Source organism: Protopterus annectens, chromosome 2.part1, assembly GCF_019279795.1.
Source record: "Protopterus annectens isolate FY-2018-M chromosome 2.part1, PAN1.0, whole genome shotgun sequence".
NCBI classification, from domain to species: domain Eukaryota; kingdom Metazoa; phylum Chordata; order Ceratodontiformes; family Protopteridae; genus Protopterus; species Protopterus annectens.
The window spans coordinates 1570362124-1570385919 of record NC_056729.1 but is presented as its reverse complement, the minus strand read 5'-3'; the positions used below and the strand labels follow the sequence as shown (position 1 = coordinate 1570385919).

Sequence of the window (23796 nt, the reverse complement as noted above, 5' to 3'; positions counted from 1 at the left end):
AGGAAACCCCTCTGTGAAGTGGGATGATAGCTGATGTTTTCCATGTCTTATGGACATACTGTTCATTGACTGATATACAACTAAAAAATTTATATGTCTGAGGCAATGCCACATGCACTTGAATAAGATGTTTTCACTTGCTAGGGAAGCTTTTTTAATGGTTAGTGTCAAGTTTGTATATCAAGGCTTTTGGCATACGTTAGAACTAGACAAAAGACTATAACCTATCCATAGTTGTTTTATGATTGGGGATAGTGATTGGTTTGGGACTGGACAGAGATACCTTTTGGTGATGATCATAAAATTTGAGATGTTGAGATTAGATAGCTGAAGAAGATGACATGATTGCACTATGATTAATGCTTTATTAAAATGTGTAGATGATTATATTGTTTCAATTGTTTGAAATTATATTTTTTTATCGACAATGCAAAGGGATGTTAGAATGAATTTCTTTGCTTACTGATGATTTTTTGCACAGACCAGCCTTTTACTGTAATTTTTTTCCATTACTTCATTTACAAATCCGTGTCTTTACATTTCTGTAACTCTTTTACATTATATTCTATTACTGGTAAATGCTGTATGACCCAAATAATCACTAATTCTTTTCAAATAATTTTTCATGCATGCCTGGAAATATGCTTTATTCAGTATGATTGTTATGTGTTGCTCCTTGCCAGGCACTAAGCCTACATAGAGTTTATTGAATCCCCTGGCTAGTGTTCTCCTCTGTAAACCCTTTAGATAACAGTTCCATCTGCTTAATATTTGTTTCCAGTAACTTTTCACTGTTTCTCTTACTTTTACAACTTTTCTTACAGTAAAGTATACTTTCTGTTGAATTTCTAGCCTAAGTGTAAACGTGGTGAGGGCAGTAGTGGTTATTTGGTGGCAATGACTAATTTGCTGCTGTCTCATGGGCAAAAACTATTGACTGAGCTTCAGCTATATTCTTATTGGCTCTTTCACTTTTACCACTCAGTTCTGAACACTACTGGTAGCCATTTCCTATGTATTCCAAAGACAACATGGAGAAAAGAGCTGAAGCACATGTGCTGAGTGAGGTTTGGTTGGTATTTTCCAGTTTAATCTTGACAAAATATCCAGGAAGGAGACTAAATTACTGCAGTTAGTACCTTTTTTGGTGTTTTCAGTATGTTGTTGCTTTTTTAATTGAATTTTAATGTTTTTTTTTTTTTTTACAGTTTGTTCAGTTAAACTTGCTGACTTTGTGCCTGAGTAGATATCTGGCTGTGTAAAGCATTTGTTTGCATTCCATTATTGTCATTCTAAGTAATTTTCTCTGTGTTTTTGCACTTTTACTTCTTTTTGCATTAAACTGCAGCTTAATTAAAATAAACGATATTGTGAGTTTCTTGGTCATCTTGCTGTTTGTGTACTCTCCTTTGTAAATCCTTTAAATAACAGCTCCATCTAGATATTAAAAGTGTTTTTCGGAAACTTTTCACTGTTTCTTCTACTTTTACAACCTTTCTTACATTAAAGTACTTTTTGTTGTTTTTTTAGTCTAAGTGGAAACCTGCTGAGGGCAGTAGTGGTTATTTGGTGGAATGGGGTAATTTGTTGCTGTCTGAGGGATAGGATTTACTGATTAATATCCGGTTTTGTATTTATTAGTTCTTTCCAATTTACCACTCAGCTTTATTCTGTACAGCACTGCACAGTGCTGCATGTAAACAATGGAGGGGGTGGCGCTCTGTAAAGCACTGTACAGAGCTGTATTTAAATAATAGGGGTGGCACTCTGTGCAGCACTGTGCAGTGCTGTATTTAAAAAGTTGGTAGCAGCACTCTCTGTAGCGCTGTGCAGTGCTGTGTGTAAATGAAGAGTGGTGACACTCTGTACAGCACTGTGCAGTGCTGTATTTAAACAATGGGTGGTGGTACTCTGTGCAGCACTGAGCAGTGTTGTATTTAAATAATGGGTGGTGGCACTATGTGCAGCACTGTGCAGTGCTGTATTTAAATAATGGTTGGTGGTGCTCAGTGCAACACTGTGCAGTACTGTATTAAATAATGGGTAATGACATTCTGTGCAGCACCGTGCAGAGCTGTATTTAAATAATGGGTGATAGCATTCTGTGCAACACTGTGCAGAGCTGTATTTAAATAATGGGTGATGGCATTCTGTGCAGAACTGTGCAGAGATGTATTTAAAAAAAATGGGTGGTGGCACTCTAAATACAGCACTGCACAGTGCTGCACAAACAATGGGTAGTGGCACTCTGTGCAGCACTGTGCAGTGCTGTATTTAGATAATGTGTGATGGTACTCTGTGCAGCACTGTGCAGTGCTGTATTTAAATAATGGTTGGTGGAACTCTATGCAGCACAGTGCAGTACTCTATTTAAATAATGGGTGGTAGCACTCTGTGCAGCACTGTGCAGAGCTGCATTCAAATAATGGGTAGTGGCACTATGTGCAGCACTGTGCAGAGCTGTATTTAAATAATGGGTGGTGGCATTCTGTGCAGCATTGTGCAGTGCTGTATTTATATAATGGGAAGCAACACTCTGTGCAGCACCATGCAGTGCTGTATTTAATTAATGGGTAACAGCACTCTGTGCAGCACCATGCAGTGCTGTATTTAAATGATGGGTGGAGACATTCTGTGCAACATGGTGCAGTGCAGTGCTGTATTGAAAGAATGGGTGGTGACACCCTGTGCAGCACTGTGCAGTGTTGTATTTAAATATGGTTGGTGGCACTCTGTGCAGCACTGTGCAGTACTCTATTTAAATAATGGGTGGTAGCACTCTGTGCAGCATGGTGCAGAGCTGCATTCAAATAATGGGTTGTGGCACTCTGTGCAGCACTGAGCAGTGCTGTATTTAAATAATGGGTGGTGGCACTCTGTGCAGCACTGTGAAGTGCTGTATTTATATAATGGGTGGAGGCAATTTGTGCAGCACTGTGCAGTGCTGTATTTAAAGAATGGGTAGTGGCACTCTGTGAAGCATTGTGCAGAGCTGTATTTAAATAATGGGTGGTGGCACTCTGTGCAGCACTGTGTAGTGCTGCATTTATATAATGGGTGGTGGCATTTTGTGCCGCACTGTGCAGTGCTGTATTTAAAGAATGGGTTGTGACACTCTGTGAAGCATTGTGCAGACCTGTATTTAAATAATGGGTGGTGGCACTCTGTAGAGCACTGTGCAGAGCTGTATTTAAATATTGGGTGGTGGCACTCTGTGTAGCACTGTGCAGTGCTGTATTTATATAATGGGTGGAGGCATTTTGTGCAGCACTGTGCAGTGCTGTATTTAAAGAATGGGTGGTGACACTCTGTGAAGCATTGTGCAGAGCTGTATTTAAATAATGGGTGGTGGCACTCCGTGGAGCACTGTGCAGTGCTGTATTTATATAATGGGTGGAAGCATTTTGTGCAGCACTGTGCAGTGCTGTATTTAAAGAATGAGTGGTGACACTCTGTGAAGCATTGTGCAGAGCTGTATTTAAATAATGGGTGGTGGCGCTCTGTGGAGCACTGTGCAGAGCTGTATTTAAATATTGGGTGGTGGCACTCTGTGCAGCACTGTGCAGTGCAGTGCTGTATTTAAACAATGGGTGGTGACACTCTGTGCAGTACTGTGCAGTGCTGTATTTAGATAATGGGTAGCAGCACTGTGCAGCACTGTATTTAAATGATGGGTGGTGGCACTCTGCACAGCACTGTGCAGTGCTGTATTTAAATAATGGGTGGATGCATTTTGTGCAGCACTGTGCAGTGCTGTATTTAAATAATGGGTAGCAGTACTCTGCAGCATTGTGCAGCTCTGTATTTAAATAATGGTTGGTGACACTCTGCACAGCACTGTGCAGCGCTGCATTTAAATAATGGGTGGTGGCACTCTTTTGAATTATCTCTTCGGGGCATTAACTAAATCCTCCTCTCAGTTATAGCTCTTAATATGGAGTTATGGTGTGGCACAAGTTACATGTCAAAGGGGATTTCATAGACAGTCTAGACAAAGTATTTTGCTGCCTACCTGATGTGGTGGTTAAGCCAAATTTTCTCTATCCACACCTACTAGTACACCCAAAATCAGTAACTTACCTTCAAGCTAAAATACACTCTCTCAGCAGTTGCTTGAAGAAGCTCCTTGTGTGGGGACTTGGATTGTTCTGTTAGGAGATTTGAAGTTGATGCACTATCTGTCTAACAGCTTTCCCTCTTTTTTAGCCCCTATTAGTAAGCTTCTGGAGCCATGGATTTGCACTTCCCCTCCATCTCTTTAGCAATTGTGGTTGAAATGGGCATCCTGAGACAATGTAGCAGTTGTGTCATATTTACTGACAACCACTTACTATTTAAGCAAACTGACCGAGTGTGTATGAGATGTAGTTATATAATGTTACTGGAGGCAAAGCTCTCACACATAGCCACTACAAGTAACAAGCTGATTATCAGTACCACACAACACCACAATAAACCACTCCCACACAGCTCTGACCAAACACATAGCCCTACATAAGTTGAGACTCTTAAAATGACCTACCTATATTATAAAGGCCTCCTAAATATAACCCAAGAAGCAAGTACAGTCAGCAATCTACACAGACTCACAAACACACAGCACAGACAGCATCCATCATGAAACACACATTTAAGAGTCACATTAATTCAGTTCAAAAGTCCATAAGGCAAACCTCCAGACAGTCCAATATTCTAGTTATAGGAGGTTCCATAGTGAGACACACTGATGTATCGCAAACAAGGCTCTGCATGGAGAGGCTTATAGAAACTTGTCTATCATGTGCCTGGATTCACAACATCACACATGAACTCAAGTCCTTACACACTTGTGACATTACCTCCCCAAACTATATGAAGAGAGACATGATGGAACTCAGAATATGTGACTGAGGCAGGTATTAACCTAGCCTTGAGCAGTTTTCCGCCATCACCAAGAATTCTGCATCACTTTGAACCAAATAGGTCTGATTTCCAACACTTGGTTTAGCTTCTGGTGTCATTCAAAAGGGAGTATGATAATTATCAGCGTAGGAAGGGATGATAGGCTTTCCTAACTGCTTTGCCTAGGATGGTCTCCCCCTCTCCCCCCAAGGGTTCTGTATATTGGCCAAAACTTTGTCCACTACATAGTGACATTTTTTTAAGCCATGTCAGTCTTCTAAAACTTTTAACGCAAGTAAACAGAATCCAGAGAGCGTTAAGGTATTACTGCTCAACCCTAGGAGCCTAAAGAGAAAAACTCTATACCTTGCAGGCCCTACTAACCCTGGAAAATGTTGATATATACATTGTCACAGGAATCTGGTTTAAGACCACTGAAAGGACTCCATCAGTGCAGGGCTTCAATGCCTTTCACTTGTACAGACCCACTGCACTGGACCAATATACTGAAGGTGGATATCTGTATATTCTTACAAAAAAACTCACCTCTAGACATGTCAGACAGGATAATGACATAGAAATCCTCCATGATCATATTAATATGAACAAAACTGCTTATCATATCATAGCTAACAAAAGGATCCCCCCACAGCCAGTTCGGCCCATTCCTCCTAATTCACCATTATAGATTGTCTGTGTATTAAATTAAATACCATTCATGCAGGGTCTTCAACTATCCCTCTGTAAACTAGGAGACTTACACATCCTCAAACATGTATGCACAGAGATTTCTGGACTTCATCAATACAAACTCTTTGGAACAGTTAGTCTGCACTGCAAACAGGTACAGTAAAATCCTGAACTTGGTCCTGACCCCTATAAGGCAGCTTTGTTCTCCACCAATTGTAACCTGCTCCCTAGTCAAATTGCACCACAAGTCAGTCACATTTGTCAAGACTAAAGGCTGAAGCATCCTCAATACCTCAGTATTCAAAGACTATGTGAAGGCCGGTTTACTAAAACTGAGTGATGACCTGGTTAAATTCGAAAGTCGTCACCACCTCATTGACCTAACTGATTATGCAGAATTCTTTACTGCCAAACTCTATGCACATGTAAATAGTTGTATAGATGCATCTCTTTCCCATCAGAAATAAATAAATACAGTACCGAATTCAGTAATAAACCCGTGTATTGGAACCCTAATATAAGCAGTCTGTATAATAAATGAAAACAACTCATTACATCCAAAAATAAATATAACTCTCAAGAAGCTAAAATGTTCTTGCTATACCAAAGAACAAACTTTGGTTCCTGATGAAGTCGACCCAAGCCAAATATGGGATAAAAATAGCCACTCAGGTGTAAGATAACCACAAAGCCATCTTTAACTAAGTTAGAAATCTCTGAAACAATATCTGGTACAGTGCAGAGCTAATAGTAAATGATACAACCATCTCAGATGCAGAGGAGATAGCCAATCTACTAGTGGATAAGTTTAGCTCAAACTTCACCACCCTCTTTCCCAAACATTCCCAGATCACATACCTGCATCTATGCTCCCCAAGTCTCCCAAGAACAAGTCCTCAAAACATTATCCATCACAACGAAAACTGCTTCTGTGGGGCCAGATAACATATCAGGATGCTTACTAGTTAGTTTGAAACAGTACCTGTCAAACTCCCTACAGAAAGTATTCAATATCAGCCTCAAAGCTATGTGCTGGATGAATGGAGGACAGCAATAGTCATCTCCTTGCACAATGGCAGGATGTCTACTGATCAAGGAAATTATAGACCCATAAGTCTAACAAGCCTAATCTGTAAGGTTATGAAAAGGATCATTATAAACAAGGATATAGGTAATTTACAAACACTTGACTTAAGCCAGTTTGGTTTTAAGAGAAGATCTTCCTTACTTAGCCTGGTTGGCTTCTTTGAGAAGGTTACTGAAGCAATGGATGAAGGAATATCAGTACACATATCTAGATTTCACTAAGGCATTCAATTCAGTTCCACATTTGGGTTTTGTTAATAAACTCTCTCAGCTAAATGTCAACCCCTTTATAACTTGGTGGATAGTAAAATGGCTCACAAATAGAATCCAGAAAATTAAGGTGGGTAGCTCTATCTCCTCCAAGAGACCTGTCACCAGCAGTGTAGCCCAGGGATCTGTCCTTGGGCCTCTCCTCTTTGGCATTTACTTCTTGGATGTCAAATCCAGTGTTAAGTGCTTATGGCTGACCAAGTTTGCTGATGACTGTAAACTAGGTGCAATTGATAACTCTACTGAGAACATGAAGATCTTCCAAGAGAGCCTTTCCCAAACAAATAGCTAGTATCAAAACCATGAACTAAAACTAAATGCCAAAGTATAATAGTATCCTTCATTAAGCACAACCTCTACTGCAACTCTCACATTGAAAACACACCCATGAAAATCATTCCAGTAACTGGGAACCTAGTAACCTATTTAATCAGTGAACTTTCCTTTGATTATCACATATCCACTATTGCAAGAAAGTCATTTTTCATTGCAAAGCTTATTAGTAAGGGTATGGTGTCCAGGTTCAGGTATGTGATCATCCCACTGTATTAAACACTTAATAGGCTAATTACTAAATATAATGTCCCTTTTGGCATGTACTTGTCCAAACAATTGAAACAACTTGAATACCTAAAGCATTTTCTAATCAAGAAAATCAAGGGAATAAATGATAAGAACTACACTGATGATTTCAACACCTTGTCCCTATTCTTGGTATCACAGAGGCTTCTGAGCGGTATCCTCTGCCCTGCATACAGAGCCTCAGCAGATTTTTTCCTGTCAGACCTATTCTACATCTGCAAATGAAGTGGTAGCATAAACACCTGCTCAGGAGATCTTAATCTCTTCTGCAACATAACTAAAGCACATTGGAGGGATAGATGTGTATCACAGAGAATTCCACTTCTTTGGAATCATCTTCTTCTCTGCATAAAACAAAGGAATTTTCTTACTCTGTTCAGACAGTCTACATGAATGGATTGATAAATGTAAACTCACTCTTGTCTCTTATGGAAAGAGGTAACATGTAAATGTTCCACTGATCTGAGTTGTTTTATATTTAAACTACAAGGGCAAAAAAAAAAATAATGGGAATTCATTGCTAGGCTTCTAAAGATCCTCTTGGGTCAGTAGTGTAGTAAGAACCTATCAAACTATAAACCTGTGTGTAGCTATAACAATGAAAAGAAGAGCAGACCTTCTTTAACAAATGACGAAAGATCACATTTTTTCAAAGGGATGTAAAAGGAAAATGTATGCTCAAAAGAATGTTCAGTTTGCTGAACTGAAACATGCAAATGAGCTCTATTTGTACTGCTGTGAAAAAAAACAATGGAGTTGATACAGTGAAGTCTAAAAATGTCTGTCACACTAAGACAAGACTGAAAGTCAGACTATTGTCTAGAAATGAGAAGACTTAATAAGCAAAAAATAAGCAAAATATTGAATTTCAAACAGATAAGAGTGGAGAATGTAATATTTTGTGTCAAGTTTTTTTAAAACATTGTGGCTGTCAGACCCTGAAAAGAAGTCTTTCTAAACATTGTTAACATATTCTAATCATCAGATAGAACTGGCAAGTTTGTTTGCGTCTTTCGGCTTTTCCCGGTTAGGGGGTCGCCACAGCGGAACTCCGGTCCGCTAATGATTGGCAAGTTTTATGTGCTGGCTTGCCGGGCCTAACGCACAACCTTCAACGAAGGAACGCCCGTTCATGCATGTCGCCACACAGAAGATGCTCTAACTGAGAATCGAACAGGCAACGTCTAACTGTGAGGCAACAATGCTACCGCAGCACCACCACCGCAGTATGGAACTGGCAAGTGAATATAAAAATAAGAAATATTAAATACAAGATCCTTCTAAAATTCCTAGCATTGAAAAAAGCCAGTTCACTTTATATTAAGGTCATTTGGCTTGTGAAAGTTAGAAATGGTAAAATTAAATTATAGTGTGAAAGTAAAATGTATCTGTGTACAGTCATAGTCATAAAGTCACAGATACATCATGAATAAAGTACAGTCATAGCAATATATCCTTCATGAATATGATGGTTTATTTAGAAGCTTAGGGTATTTACCCGAGAATATCAAATAAGAATAAAACATGATGCAATGATGGAGCCATGCTTATTTATCTGCTTGTTTATTTATTTATTTTACTTTATTGACCAGTGGGTAGACTGGTGCAAGGACCCTTTTCAGCCATGACATGCACAGTTGAAGAGAAACTGCAGAAATACATGCTCCAAGAAAAGAGACAGTTGCTTTAGGGATAAAACAGAAAAAAAAATGAAAGTGAAAGGAAAACTTAGACAATATTAAAAACAAATGAGAACAAGAGAATCAAGCAATATGGTTGTTGTTGTGAAGCATGAGAAGATTTACATTTGTAATTTTTTGTGAAACCTAAATAAAGTAATTCAAAGTGAATTACAGTTGAAGAAGTGGTCTCAATGTGAAATGCCAAGTTTGTTTTAGTACTACATTTTAGGAGAAAAAGCTAAGCAAACAAATCTCCAAATTGTGAACATTTACTACTCTGTTAAGAGGGTACAGATTTCTTAGACGTCTGTTTGATATGTCAGCAGTAAAAGTATTACTAAGAGCTGTTGCACAATTAACTGAAAATGTGGAATGTGTGGCAAACATAATTGATGATCTATTAGAGTAGAATCAGACACAAGAAAAGAATGACAAAAAGCTGACTGCTGATAGATTAACACAGCAGAATTTCTAGTTAAATAAGAGGAAATGTAAAATAGGACTGTCGGGGGTTAATTACATAGGCCATATTCTAACATCAGTGAGACTGAAGCTTGGTTTAGAAAAAAAATCAGAGCAATTATACAAATAGCAAAGCTAGAAGGCAAAACATCATTACTGAGGTTGTTAGGAATGATGCAGCATCTTGCAAAGTTTGTATGTACTCTTCATGAGATAATAGATGCATCAAGAAAGGTGTTAGAGCAAGCAGTAGCCAGGAAATGAAGCTATAGACAAGAAAAGATTTTTGATCATAAAGGTTAAGAGACCAGTTGCCTGTGGGTCAGCATCATTTACAAATGCACTTAAGCGATATGGTTAGAGAACAGTGGAACTATTAACAGTAGTTAGGAATCTTAGAAATTCCATGATTATGTCCACTGTAAAGACATTCAGATGGAAAGAGATCATAAACTATTGCAAAACGTACAAGGCAGCTCTGAGATTGCACACATATTGACCTTACAAGAATCGAAGCAATGTTTCATGGCCAGCAACAGTGTTGACAGTCAGGAAAAAGTGTAAAGCAGCATGAAAGCATAAAGAACATGCAGAGATGTTTACCTACGAACAAACTTGCAAATTTGTGCAGACAGCCACAGTGATCACCAGCGCTAAAATGAATGCAATGAAAGGAGTAGTAACACATTATAGAAAAGTATAGTCAGTGCAATGTACATTACAACATGTTTTTGGCATAGTAAAATAAAGGATTTGTCTTGATCATCAAGGGTACATAGAATGCAGTATAAATACACTAGTCTGGAAGTATGCATATTGAAAAGGGCCACAGACGTGAATGGTAGGAATGAAGAGAGAGGAAGAGGACACGTGAAACTTGATAATGTACACCAGATAAGGGCACGTCAATGTATGTATACATCAAAGACAAGTCAGCAGCATAACATTAATCACATATGTACGTAGCACAGTAGGTACTGCTGTTTACAACTCCCGTGTGAGTATATTTATGTTATCACACATTATAGTATATTATGTGACTATCACACAAGGTTACATATCAGTGCAGATGACTGGTTGTGAAATAAACATCCTGACATGATCACTGAAGAGGACATTTAGCAAGGACGGTATATACAATAGAAATATGTGAATATTGTGAGGGTGTGCAAAATGAGTTGCTTGAATATTACTGAAATGTTAGCATAGCCCTCATCCAATTAGGGACAGACAGCAACAGGCTCATGGGCAACATTACACAGAAGCAGGTACAATCATGGACATATTAAAATAATAATATCATTAATCTGTGACATTGAAATAAAATATGTGATTGTAATTTACTATACATGTTCTGGAGTAACTATAATGATTTGTCAGTAATCTATAATGGGAATTCAACATACCTTCTCAGAAATGACCACTTTTTGGAGGTGTTAAGAGGGGCAGTGTTACGCCTGCAGTTTAAATTAGGGGCAATCCTGGCCAGTTGTGAGGTTTGCACGACACATAAGCCACAATCCACATCCTCAAGAATGTAACCCATGCTATCAATATTGCCAATGAGCTGTGTATTTACTGGGTGCATCACAGAAAGCCGTATCACGCACGCATCTTGTAGAACACCTTGAAGTGAAGTCTGCACTGTCAGATCCTAATGGTTATGCATCACAAAGAATACTTATGTATGGATGACAAGATGTGTGGGCACTCACTGTGCCAAAAGTGCTACACTTGAGTAATCCTTGGATGACATAGGTATCCACAAATTGTGAACATTTACTACTCAGTTAACACTTAAAAACAACACGCTATTATCAGTAGATTCCCTACACACAGCTGTGTATTGCATGCATCTACCACACACAATAGCAATGGATATTGCCTGCAGCATCTACAACTGATGTAGGAATTAAGAAGTGATCCATCATAATGAATGGTGTAGCAGTATATGAGACAGATGGCAATGCATCAGTTATGCCCATGTGCGCACACACTACAGCACTGCAAAGTCTAGCATCAATGAGTGAGGAAGCAGTCACAATGATATTGTTCAGGTACAAAACAGTACATGGAGCACACTTTCTATCAGCACACGTCAAACCCAAGACATTATCACTGTTACACTGACATTGTCATGGAACATTTTATACTACTATGAAATCATGACATGCATGCATATGTATTCATGCAAACTATCAAGTCATAATACTGACGTGATGTACTGGTACATCCATGATGCTGTACAGTCACACTATAGCTGTACCTAGGATAGAATTGAACTTCATTGGTTTATGGGTGCATAGGAGAGTGCTAGGCTAAAGTCCCCAGATCCCATAAAAGCCTAGCTATATTTAACATGTTACAACATTTTCAGTATCTATGTGTTCACACTATGTGCCTGTGCTATGTTATCTAATAGCAACTGTCTCTATCCATGAGAGACATGGGAGCAGCAACAGGAATACAATCATTGATTAACCATCCATTGATTTAGGTTGCACTTGAAGAGGATCAGGAAAGGTCTTTGTTTTATGTGAATGGCAAGCATGTTTCAGAGAATGGGTGGTGTCTGAGAGATGTATATATCTCTACACATGATTTACTATCTCAGAGGCTAGGTTAACATCCTTGGAACAAGTGACCCTTGAGCAGTTTGTGTTAACAATGTGTAACCTTGCCATCAGGGCCAGATTGGAGGGTACTCTGTAAGCTAGACACACCTCAAAGCTTAGTAGTCTGTTGCAGATATAATACAATAATAGGGCTTTTAATCTTTCTGCATATGACTTGTTGTTTAAACCATATATCTTCATTGTGTGAAAATTCTGGGGTTGCTCCAGCTGTTGCAGATGTGTGGTGAAGTACATGCAAAAGGGTGCATTATACTCAATTATTGGTGTGATGAGGGATGAGTACAATGACATTATAATGTCCTTTGCTGTGAATGGCCTGCCTATACCTGAGTTGTGCCACACACAAAGGATTTGTCACCACTGTGGACACATGGTGGTCGAAGTTCAGATTACTGAGTACCCAGATCACGTACCACTGGGTGTACTCATATGGGTGTGCTGTCCATACCATAATTAGCTTAGGTATTTGTTTTCCAAAAAGGAATAATTATGCTTTTGTGTAACCAGACAGAGCTCCCAGGTCACCCCTGTAAAGGGACACTTGTGTCCACTGGGCTTAAATGAATGAAATAAAAATATTTGGGAAAACAAATGAAGCGCTTGCCAACTGTAAATATCTGAGAGTATATCTAAACCAAAGTGTGACTATGATCTTCAAGTACCTCCTGTTTGTTGAACATCTTTGCAACAAAGGTAAGGGAAAACAGCTCCTGTACTTTTCAAAAAAAAGCACCAAACCAGGCATGTCCAAGGGTCAGCTTCCATTGATTTCTCCTGTCCACCTGGTGAATCTGGGCATACTGGGGCAATGCAGCAATTGCCTCATGTACATAGACAACCCTCTCCTCGTACCACCCAACACTACAACCTGTGAGAGATGCACTTACATAGCCTAACTGGAAGCAAAGCTCTCTCCACCCAAGACTGTACTAGACAGTCAAGAGGAGTAGGTTTATACCCACACTACACCTCAAGCAACACACAGACCTTCTAAACTCACACCACCAACACCCACACATAGCAACACTAAATCCAGATATGTGGAGGCCCTTAACTGTAACCTGCCCAAGCAACAAGGACCTCCAAAACTGAAACGCAAACAAACACCAATCACAACCAAAGTGTCACATAGCTCAGAACACCAGTGTGCCACCCAGCAACAGCCCCTAAGGCAAGACATCGTACCTAACACTTTATTCATAGGTGACTCTATAGTCAGGCACACTGATGTCCCACTCGCCAGGCTGAACAAGGAGAAAGTTACAGTGAGCTGCCTGTCGGGTGCCAGGATCCGCCACATAACTCATGCACTCAAGTCACTCCACAACAAGTACAAATATGACTCTGTCATTGTCCATGTTGGAGTGAATGACTTGAGGCGTACCTCCCTGGACTAAATGAAAAGAGACATGGAAGAGCTCTCGGATCATGTGGCCCAGGCAGGTATGACCTTAGCCCTGAGTAGCATCCTGCCTTCACCCAGAATGATACCACAATATAAGGACAAAATGACTGACTTCAACAATTGGCTAAGCTTCTGGTGTCATTCAAAGGGGATCCAGTATCTGTCTGCCTGGGATGACATGATCGACAGACCATGATGCTTTGCCAGAGATGGTCTGCACCTGTCGCCCCCTGGGATTCAGGTTACTGGCAAAGGCTCTTGCCATGCCTGTAGTGCTTTTTTTAGGCAAAGTTCAAAGGACAAAACCACCACCGTAACAGGTACAAGCATGCAAAATCTGAAGGTAATGCTACTCAATGCTAGAAGTCTAAACCTCAAAATGCACTCTCTCGAGGCACTCGTAAAAATGGAGAACATCGATATCTGTGCAGTAACTGAGGCCTGGTTCAAGACTCCAGAGAGCACCCCTGCAATACCAGGCTACAATTCTTACCACACTTTTTGGCCACCAAACCAGGATCGAGACACTAAAGGTGGAGCAGTGTCCATATTCACCAAGGATATTCACACCACCAGGTTAGTTGCCCAGCACAATGCATCTGAAATTCTCCAGGTGCAACTAACACTAGGTAAGACTGCAATCCAAATTGTAGCTTGCTACAGATCCCCCACCATGCCCCAAGATTCTCACTATACTTTTCTAAACATATTGGAAAATATTAATATACAACCAAACACCCTAATACTGGGTGATTTAAATTACCCTGCCATTAAATGGGAAAACTACTCGTGTACCAACACCTTTGCCCAACGGTTCTTGGAATTCATAAATTCTAGTGCCCTGGATCAACTAATCCATAGTCCCACCAGGGGCTCCAGTATCCAAGACCTGGTCATTACCAACATGGGAAATCGATGCTCCACACCTATGGTCACCCCCTTGTTGATTAGGTCAGACCATAAGCTAATCACCCTTAACATCCACATCTCACCCCCATCCTCCAGTAAGGAAACCTCAATAAAAAACTTCTTCAAAGCCAACTTCATGCTACTCAAGTCAGACGTTACAAACTTCATGACACCCATGCTGGCGGGAACTGAAAGTTCCACTGCTGAGTCCTACACTAAGGCACTGTACGAGCACATCCACTCATGCATGAATCGTGCCATCCCAAATAGAACCAAGATGCTCTCCTCCAACAAATGGAAGTCAATCTGGTGGTCCCTTGCCATAAACAAACTTTACAACAAAAGGAAGAAACTGTTGCAGAAAAGAGGAAAATCTCAGGATGCAAAAAACTCCCTTACCAGCCTCAGTAAGAAGCTGAGATCCCTCATAAAATCCTCCAAAGCTAGTTACGAAAATAAAATTGCCAAAGATTCCAAAGACAACCACAAGGCATTCTATAACTATGTCAAGAATCTAAATGGCAATGCTCAGATCTGCTCTGAGCTACAACAGAATGGCATTAAATATACTGATCCCAAGGATATTGCCAATATCCTGGCAGATCGATTCAGTGCCACTGAGTCACATTTATCCCCCATCAGTCTGACGAGCTCAGATCTGCAAGGCCATGGAACGATTATCATGGAACTTAGAAACAAAGACATTGGCCACCTTAAAACACTGGATTCCACCCAGTTTGGGTTCATGAAGGACGATCTTGTCTCCTGAACCAAAAGTATGTTCAATCAGTCTCCAGATGGATGAGGTAAGGCCACACAGCCTATAGAACTCCCTACCTTTTCAAAACCATACTAACACTCTGGAATCATAGATAAACTTACTAAGTTGGGCATGTTCACAGGCAGCTAAGATTTTATTTAGACAGAACCAAAGCTTTCAGAAAACTGACTCAAATCCAGCTCCAGACAAGTGACAAGTGGAGTACCTCAGGGTTCAGTCCTGGGACCTCTGGCATCTATTTCTCTGAAGTACAGCCCAACACTAAATGGCTTGCTGACTGCATAAGCCATTTGTATACTCTAAATCAAACCAATCCTTACCAAACAAACCTAAGGCCCATGAATTACCAGATCTGTTTACACTAAACACCTTAGCTCATGATAAGAGACTTTGGACACTATTTGTGCAGTGGCCACGTGGTCTAAACCACATACTTTCATCACTCAGGAATCCTTCTAGAGTGGACTAAGGCATTTCTCCAAGGAAAGGACATCATTGTCCCACTGTACTTATCGTTCTTAGACCCATTATAGAGTCACTTGGGGTCATGGAGCTAGGACATCTGCAACAACTGGAAAGGCCACAGAAACACTCTCACATAAAGAATTGCAGGCCTAAAGCAGATGCCCTATGCTGACCATCTTAAAAACTCCAGCTATACTCTGTCGCATATCGCCTACTCCGAGATGATCTCTGCTTAACATACAAGGCCATGTCAAACCCAGAGCTGTTCATGCTATACTTAAAGAAATCCCAATCCCCAACGTGTTTGGAAGAACTGGTAGAGATTCCCAGACTCTGATAGACTGCCTTGACCCTTTCAAGCAGAGCATATGGTCCCTCTGTCAAAAGGAACCTTGGGATATATGCTTAGACCATTAGTTATTGCTATGGTGAGAGAGTGTCTCTGAATGGCTGAAGAGAGTGTATGCTTCTAGCACCGCAGGTGTTGGATCCTTTCGTCTGGTTTGCTTGCAAACTAGATCTGAGTAGTGGTAGGGAGGATTGTGGGATATGGGCTGGTCTCGAGCTTCTCTGAGATTCAGTAACTTAATAACTCATAACAAAGAGCTTGTGCCAGCTCCAAAGCTCAAGTAATTGCAAAACCTATGTTGGTCCAATAAAGGATATTATATCACATCTGTGTTTGTGTCTTTTTGTTTTTTGAATGCTTCATTAAGTTGAAGCAGTAGGAAATTTTTACTGTTTGTACATATACACTAATACAGTTGCCAATACCTAAATATCTGGTTCAAACTAAACAACTCTGTACAGAAGGATGACTGCTCTCATTAAATAAGCTAGAAATATGCATTTAAATATTGTAAATACTGTGATTTGCCTCACAACACTGCTATGCAGTATAAATTAAACACTGATTAAAGATTTTGTACAGAATGGTATTACAAATATGATGTATCTGTATTGTATATGTGCAATGAATGTTGTGAGCTAACTGTTTCTGGTAGTCCATATAGTGCTATAACTGATTCTGTATAGTCTATATAGTGCTGTAACTGAGGTTTAGCTTCATTTTGATTGTATTACATCAATACATGTGTATTATGGAGTCCTTTACATTCAAGGCATCCTGATAAGAAGCACTCTTGCTAGGATTCATCTCTTAAATATTTGTGAAATATTTAAACTCAAGGGAAGTTCACAAGTTCTAGAAAAAAAAAAACTTTTTATACAGAGATGTTATTAAATCTTTGCAAGAAGCCTGTCAAGCTGAGATGGTGGCAACAGATGCTGAACAATTCAAATGGGCAAGACAGAGCTGATGAAACTACTTCAGACACACTAGGAATTGTGGGAGTGTGGCTAGTTAGTATTTCAGGGGATAATCAGCCAGTTATCTGGCTAGCTTTCACCCATTATCAACAAAGTTGCTAAACTTGCAGCAAATATCCCTTTCAGAACCCACCACTGTATAGCACTAAAAAGCCTAACTTAGTTAGAACTGCCTCATCAACTAATATATACATAGTTTCTTACCACGTATAAAATTATCCAGCATCCATCTGCCTGTCCAGCACTAAAAAACATTCTACACAACTATGTTTCCAGTTGATCATTATAATACGGTGACCAAAAACTCATGTCTACAAACCTATCAAATTTGCTGGGCATTGTCTCTACTCATGCAAGATTGCTAAGGCCTGGAACTCCTTATCTGTATCCATGACTATTACGTCTGCGAAAATCCCTTTCAGCGAAAGGCTGTTTGCCAAACGATAACCAGTGAAATCTATCTCCCACGAATGGCCATTTCAGTGATTTTTTTTCCCTAGGGGAATATATCTATATATATATATATATATATATATATATATATATATATATATATATATATTTATATAGAACCCATTTATTTGGTTGAATTTCATTTCGTCGGAAATGATTTCAGGCAGCCCACTTCACTGAAAGCTCATTTGACTGAAAGTTCATTTGGTCGAAAATGAAATATAGCCCCTGCCCCACTGCAGTGTGACCCTGGAGTGAGAATATTAAGTAAGGGGGGTGGGGGCACAGCCCCCCACATTGGGGGTGTGGGGGCATAACCCTTCACATAATTGTAGTGTATTCATTGCTATATGAAGGTATATCCATTAAAAATACATTGATATATATACGTTCAGTAAAAACTATTTGTAAATATGTGGGGGGGGCTATGCCCCCTACACCCCCAATATGGTGGGGCTTTGCCCCCCACCCCCCTTATTTTCACTCCAGGGTCGCACTGCAGTGGGGTAGGGACTATATTTAATTTTCAACCAAATGAAATTTGACCAAATGAGCTTTCACTCAAATGAGCTTTCAGTGAAGTGGGCTGCCCAAAATCATTTTCGACCAAATGAAATATATATATATATATATATATATATATATATATATATATATATATATATATATAGTTGCCATTATCGTGGGTAAGATTGACCTGTGTATGGTCAACCCATATTGGTTGACACTGCATAACATCAACAGTTGTGTGAGAATGGATGCTCCCCTGGGAAGGGAAATATGCCTGTTCCCTGGGGATCATGCTATATGGGAGTATACATAATTAACAGGGAGGGTGAGGGGAGGTGCAGGGTTGCTTGCCCCCTTGCAAAAACACTGTTTAATACATTGTATATACAGAAGCATGTCAGTCTTGATTCGACATTACTGTTATATGTTGACATTAAACATGTTACCATAAGCAAGTCTAATAACCTGGCTGGTGATTCCTTGTTCTCCAACACTGCTGGAAAATACTGGAACCTTCTGCCAACTGATCTAACTTTACTACCCTCTCTTCCGCTCTTTAAACAAAGGCTTAAGAAACATCTTAAAACACACTGACTATGCCCCTCTTGTAACCCTGACTAATCTTCTGCTTTCACTATTACTACCTCTTCACTGGCTACCTCTTCACTGTCTCCTTTCTCTATTCAAAACTCCTTACCCTCCTAAAGTACCTATAATCACTAGTAAATTAAATGTACTTATGAATTTAACCTTGTATGTAATGTACATTAACTCAGATGACATAATGTAAAGTGACTATTCCTATCTTATATATTTATTAGAATTAAGTGTAATTTTTTCTTCTCTTCTCATTCATAGTGATTTTTTTAGTATTTTGACTTCCTTTCTTTGTTTAATTATGCATGAGATATATTGGTGTGTTACTATTGGAGCTTTTCTCCCCGGACCTCCATTGAAAATGGAAATATATCCAGTTGGACTAGCCGGACAACAAATGTAAAATAAAATAAATAAATGTTGATGTAACAGTGAATCAACCTTACCCACTAGACACATGCATATATATGTATGTGTGTGTGTATGAACGTCTTCTGTTGTGGTAGTGTTACGGAAAGGGTTTTCCCCATGTAAGGTGCTGGGTTACAATTGCGGACAAGGTTAGGGCTAGCATGCAATAATGCTGTGACTTACAGTGGCGAGCACAAGCATTTTGATATATATATATATATATATATATATATATATATATATATATATATATATATATATATGGGTCCACTATGTAATTTTTAAATTCTGAAATCCCGAATTTTAGTATTTTGAAATTACATAGCCGAAAACCCAAGCACAACTTACAATTCCGAAAACACACAACTGCGACTATGCTACATATACAGTACACACATTAACACAACCCCCCCCCCCGCAATCAAATAAATGCAGCTATACTATAGATAAGCAGGGGGACAAGCCCCCCTGTACCCCCCACCCCCCCTTACTTATTTATTCTAAGTTTGAGATCGCAAAAACAGAAACACAAACAAAACTCACACACACATCTTACAGTCCCTCACACACACAGATCACAGTCACAACACACACTTACACACACTAAAGCCCCTAACCAACACACTTACACACACAAACTTACCTAAATTCAATCCATACATCCACACACCGCATTAGCGGAAGCAGAAAAATTCAACATCTCCGTGCTTCGAGATTTTGAATTTTGTGCTTTTGCCGGTTTTGGAACTTTGAGTTTTCAGCTATGTGATTTAGAAATAATTGGGGTCGCCACAGCAGAACTCTGGTCTGCTAATGATTGGCAGCAGATTTTTATGGTGCCGAGTTGCCAGCCCGATGCCCAACCTTCAGCGAAGGCGTGCCCATTCAGGTATATATATATATATATATATATATATATATATATATATATATATATACATACATACATACATGCATACATACACTTATATATCTATATCATAGATAAACACACACACACACACACACACACACACACACACACACACACACACACACACACACACACACACACACACACATTGTTTAATCTTGCACTTGTTACTTTACATAAAATGAAAAGAAAGTGAAGGGGTAGGCAGTTACAGGTTCATCCATAGTCATCTCCCACCCTCCCTGTTCAGTAATTAAAGTAATTTTGCTGTGTACCTCATCTGGTAGAAAACAAACCATCAAAATGGCTTTATTTACTCAATAGGGAGGGTGGGAGCTGATTATGGACGAAAGTGTTTCCTTAGTTATTTGTTTGGCTTTGCAGGGCTAGAGTTCATTTATGGGAAATACACCGGAATCTTGTGGCTATTATTTTTGTGAAACATAGTTAAAATTGCATAGTTCTCAACTGTGTCTTATTTTAGAAATGCTCCTGGTTTTGCATCATATTGTTAGTTTGCTCCTAATATGCTTTTATATATTTATTTAACATTTGTTGACTGGGAATGTCCCACTAGGAGAGAGCCTATTTTCAGTGAAGGACGGTGGAGAAATGCTCGAGATGCATGTCTTTGGAATGTGGGAGGAAACCCATGCAAACAAAGAGAGGACATGCAGACTCAACACTGAAGGCACCCTAGCCGAGAATCGAAGTGGAGAACTTCTTGCTGTGAGACGACAGTGTTAACTGCTGCACCACTGTGCCATGTATGTATGGCATATCAGTGACAATTGTAGTCACTAAGTTGTTGTTCTTCTTTCAGCTTTTCTCAGTTAAGGGTCGCCACAGTGGAACTCCCGTCTGCTAATGATTGGCAGTAGATTTTTACAGTGCCAAGGTGCCAGCCCAATGCCCAACCTTCAACGAAGGCACGCCCAGTCACGCATGTCTTTCAAATGCCACTCGACTGCGGGGAGGACATGCAGACTCCACACAGAAGGCGCTCCAGCCATGAATTAAACAGGAGAACCTCTTGCTGTGAGGCGACAATGCTACCGCTGCACCACCGCGGCTCAATTGTAGTCACTAAGTATGACAGGCATTTGAGTTTCAGACTTCCTACCTTTTAGGGAGTGCATGTTAATGCAAAAACTATTATTGTGGCAACTACATAAATAAGAGTTTTGGCTTTGCCCCTAATTCTTGCAGTAAGAGGTCGATAACTATTTTTCTTTTTCCTTCTTTCTTTTTATCTCAGTCAGATAATGTGAACACAGTAAATTGCTTACAATTAGTGAGTGGGAGTAGGGCTGTTTATGGATGAAAATAACTTACTCTCTTATTGTTTATTTTATTTATTCATTTATTTGTTTATTTATTTGACATTTGTTTATTGGGAAAGTTTGACTTGGAATGAGCCAATTTTTAGTGGAGGCCAGGGGAGAAATGCTCCAGATGCATGTCTTTGTAGCATGGAAGGAAACTGGAGCACCTGGAGGAAACCCACACGAATGCAGGGAGGCCATGCAGACTCTGCACAGAAGGCACCCCAGCCAAGAATCAAACTGGAGAACCTCTTGCTGTGAGTTGACAATGCAAACAGCTGCACCACTATGTCATCCATTTAACCACCTACCTTTGTGGGACTAATGGGCATTTGTGTGAAACAAGTTGTAATACTCGTGGCCACTTTTTGTGTGAAACAAAGCTGAAATTACATAGCTCTTACCTGTCTCTGATTTTGCAGAATGCTGCTGATTTTGCCTCTTATAAAAGTTTTACTTTTCTGGAAAATCATTAAAGACTGCAGTAAGTATGATAGACATTTGACTTTCAGACCTCATATTCTTCAGAAGATGTGTGCTAATACAATAACTGTTATTCTATCGATCTTCTAAGTATATAAGAGCAATATTTAAAATCTGTTTCTGATTTGAGGGCATTATCCCTCATTATTTTTTACCCTGATCCTAATTTTTGTCAGATGCAGATGAGGCATACTAACAGCTAAGTGTTGGGCAGGGTGGTGGCTATCTGTGGTTGAAAGTCATTTACCCTATCATCATTTGTTCTGTTTCGACAGTCTGGCTTGGCATGACTAATGTGCATTTATGTGAAATAAGTTGCAATGCCTGAGGCACTTGTGTACTTATGTGAAATAAACTTGAAAACATTAATTATTGTGCTCATAATTATTTATTTTTACCAAAATCAGACATCTGAGATGTACACAGTCAGCAATAGTACTGTTGTTGATGTCAATCCTTGCTGTCATGATGAAGTTAAACAGTCAGTAGTTTAGCTTTGCAGAACTAGTATATATATATATATATATATATATATATATATATATATATATATATATATGTGTGTATGTGTATGTGAATAAAGCAACCTGAAGTACTTTACTGTGGCCATTTTTTCTCACACTCAGACATATGAGGTGTACTCAGTCAAGCATCTGTAATGGATGGGTATGGGCACTGGTGTATTGCAATGGCAGCAGTATGAATGATCTTTTATTGTTTAAAACAATCAGAAATGTGTAGTCCCAAAAGAGGTATTTGTATGGGGACCAGATGTTTGAGAACCACTTAGGGCCAAAGGTACACTTACTCTGCCACTGATGACAGTGCCATAATATATTAAGGATGGTGGGCTTTTATTGGTTGGGAAGTGCAGTTATCAGAAAGTATAACACAGTTTGAGCTGTAAGAAATATTTAAGGTTATGGTAAGACCATTGTATCCAGTGACCCCTTGCTCTATGATGCAGTGAGCAAATGGTAAGACTGATCAAAATGTCCTTCACAAATTGGCATTAGGCAACCTACTGCTCTTGTGTCCTAATCTAGTGAGGCCCCCAGTCTAAGATATGATAAACTATTTGATATCTCAGAACAAATGTGTATTCCTTTTTCCTAAGTTCAAAGCCCACAGTGCAAATTGTCATGAGTAAGTCTTGTTGCTGTGTTGTTGCCAGAGGAAAGAAGAGCCCTTCATTTTGAACAGTTGGAGACAACAATTTCCATATATAATAATACTAAGACTTCATGTTTCAGCAATCAGTGTGATTCAGGAATCACATCTTACCTCTTCAAACATGCTCCTCATCATTTCTACAGATGAGTACTCTGATGCAATCTGGATGTCAACTTCAAGCGATTTCTGAAGAATGTCTCCCATGCCGTCTGTCTTGATGAGTGAATGATGCTTAGTGAGATCTCTGTGCATCTCCTGAACCTGGTCTTTTAGACACTGTATTTCTAACTGCAGGGCCTGAAGAGAAAACACATCTTAGACTGGATTACATTTAGAACATTGGCAGCATGCAAGTTGTGTGTGCTACAGTTAGACATATATTTGCTCTAGAATACGATATTAAGACACTAGAGGGGTAGATTTTGTCATAGTCAAATGAGGTATACTAACAGCAAAGTGGCTATACCTGGTGACTATCTGTAGATGAAAGTGACTTACCCTAGGAGAAATACACACTCCTATGTCCTAGCTACGGGTCCCCTTCAAAACATCTAAAACCTATGACATCTAATTTCATAACATTGAGACCAGAACATCTAAAACATCTAAAACCCAAAACATCTAAAACCCATAACATTGAATTTCATAACATCTAACAGTACACATCACATGAAAATTACATCCCCTCCACATATAATGACACCAAACTACCAAACATACTTTTTACTACATTTCTGCATGGGTGCTTGATAC

At 39.4% G+C, this 23796-nt stretch overlaps 1 protein-coding gene across 1 annotated transcript in view; it reads right to left on the bottom strand.

Moving 5' to 3' along the window:
• The window catches only part of LOC122794989 (RING finger protein 207-like), a 163998-nt gene that overhangs the window by 130597 nt on the left and 9605 nt on the right, over nt 1-23796 (bottom strand). The window contains exon 2 of the mRNA XM_044063579.1: nt 23155-23340. Within this exon, the coding sequence (XP_043919514.1) occupies nt 23155-23340 (186 nt within the window). The remainder of the gene's footprint in view (nt 1-23154; nt 23341-23796) is intronic.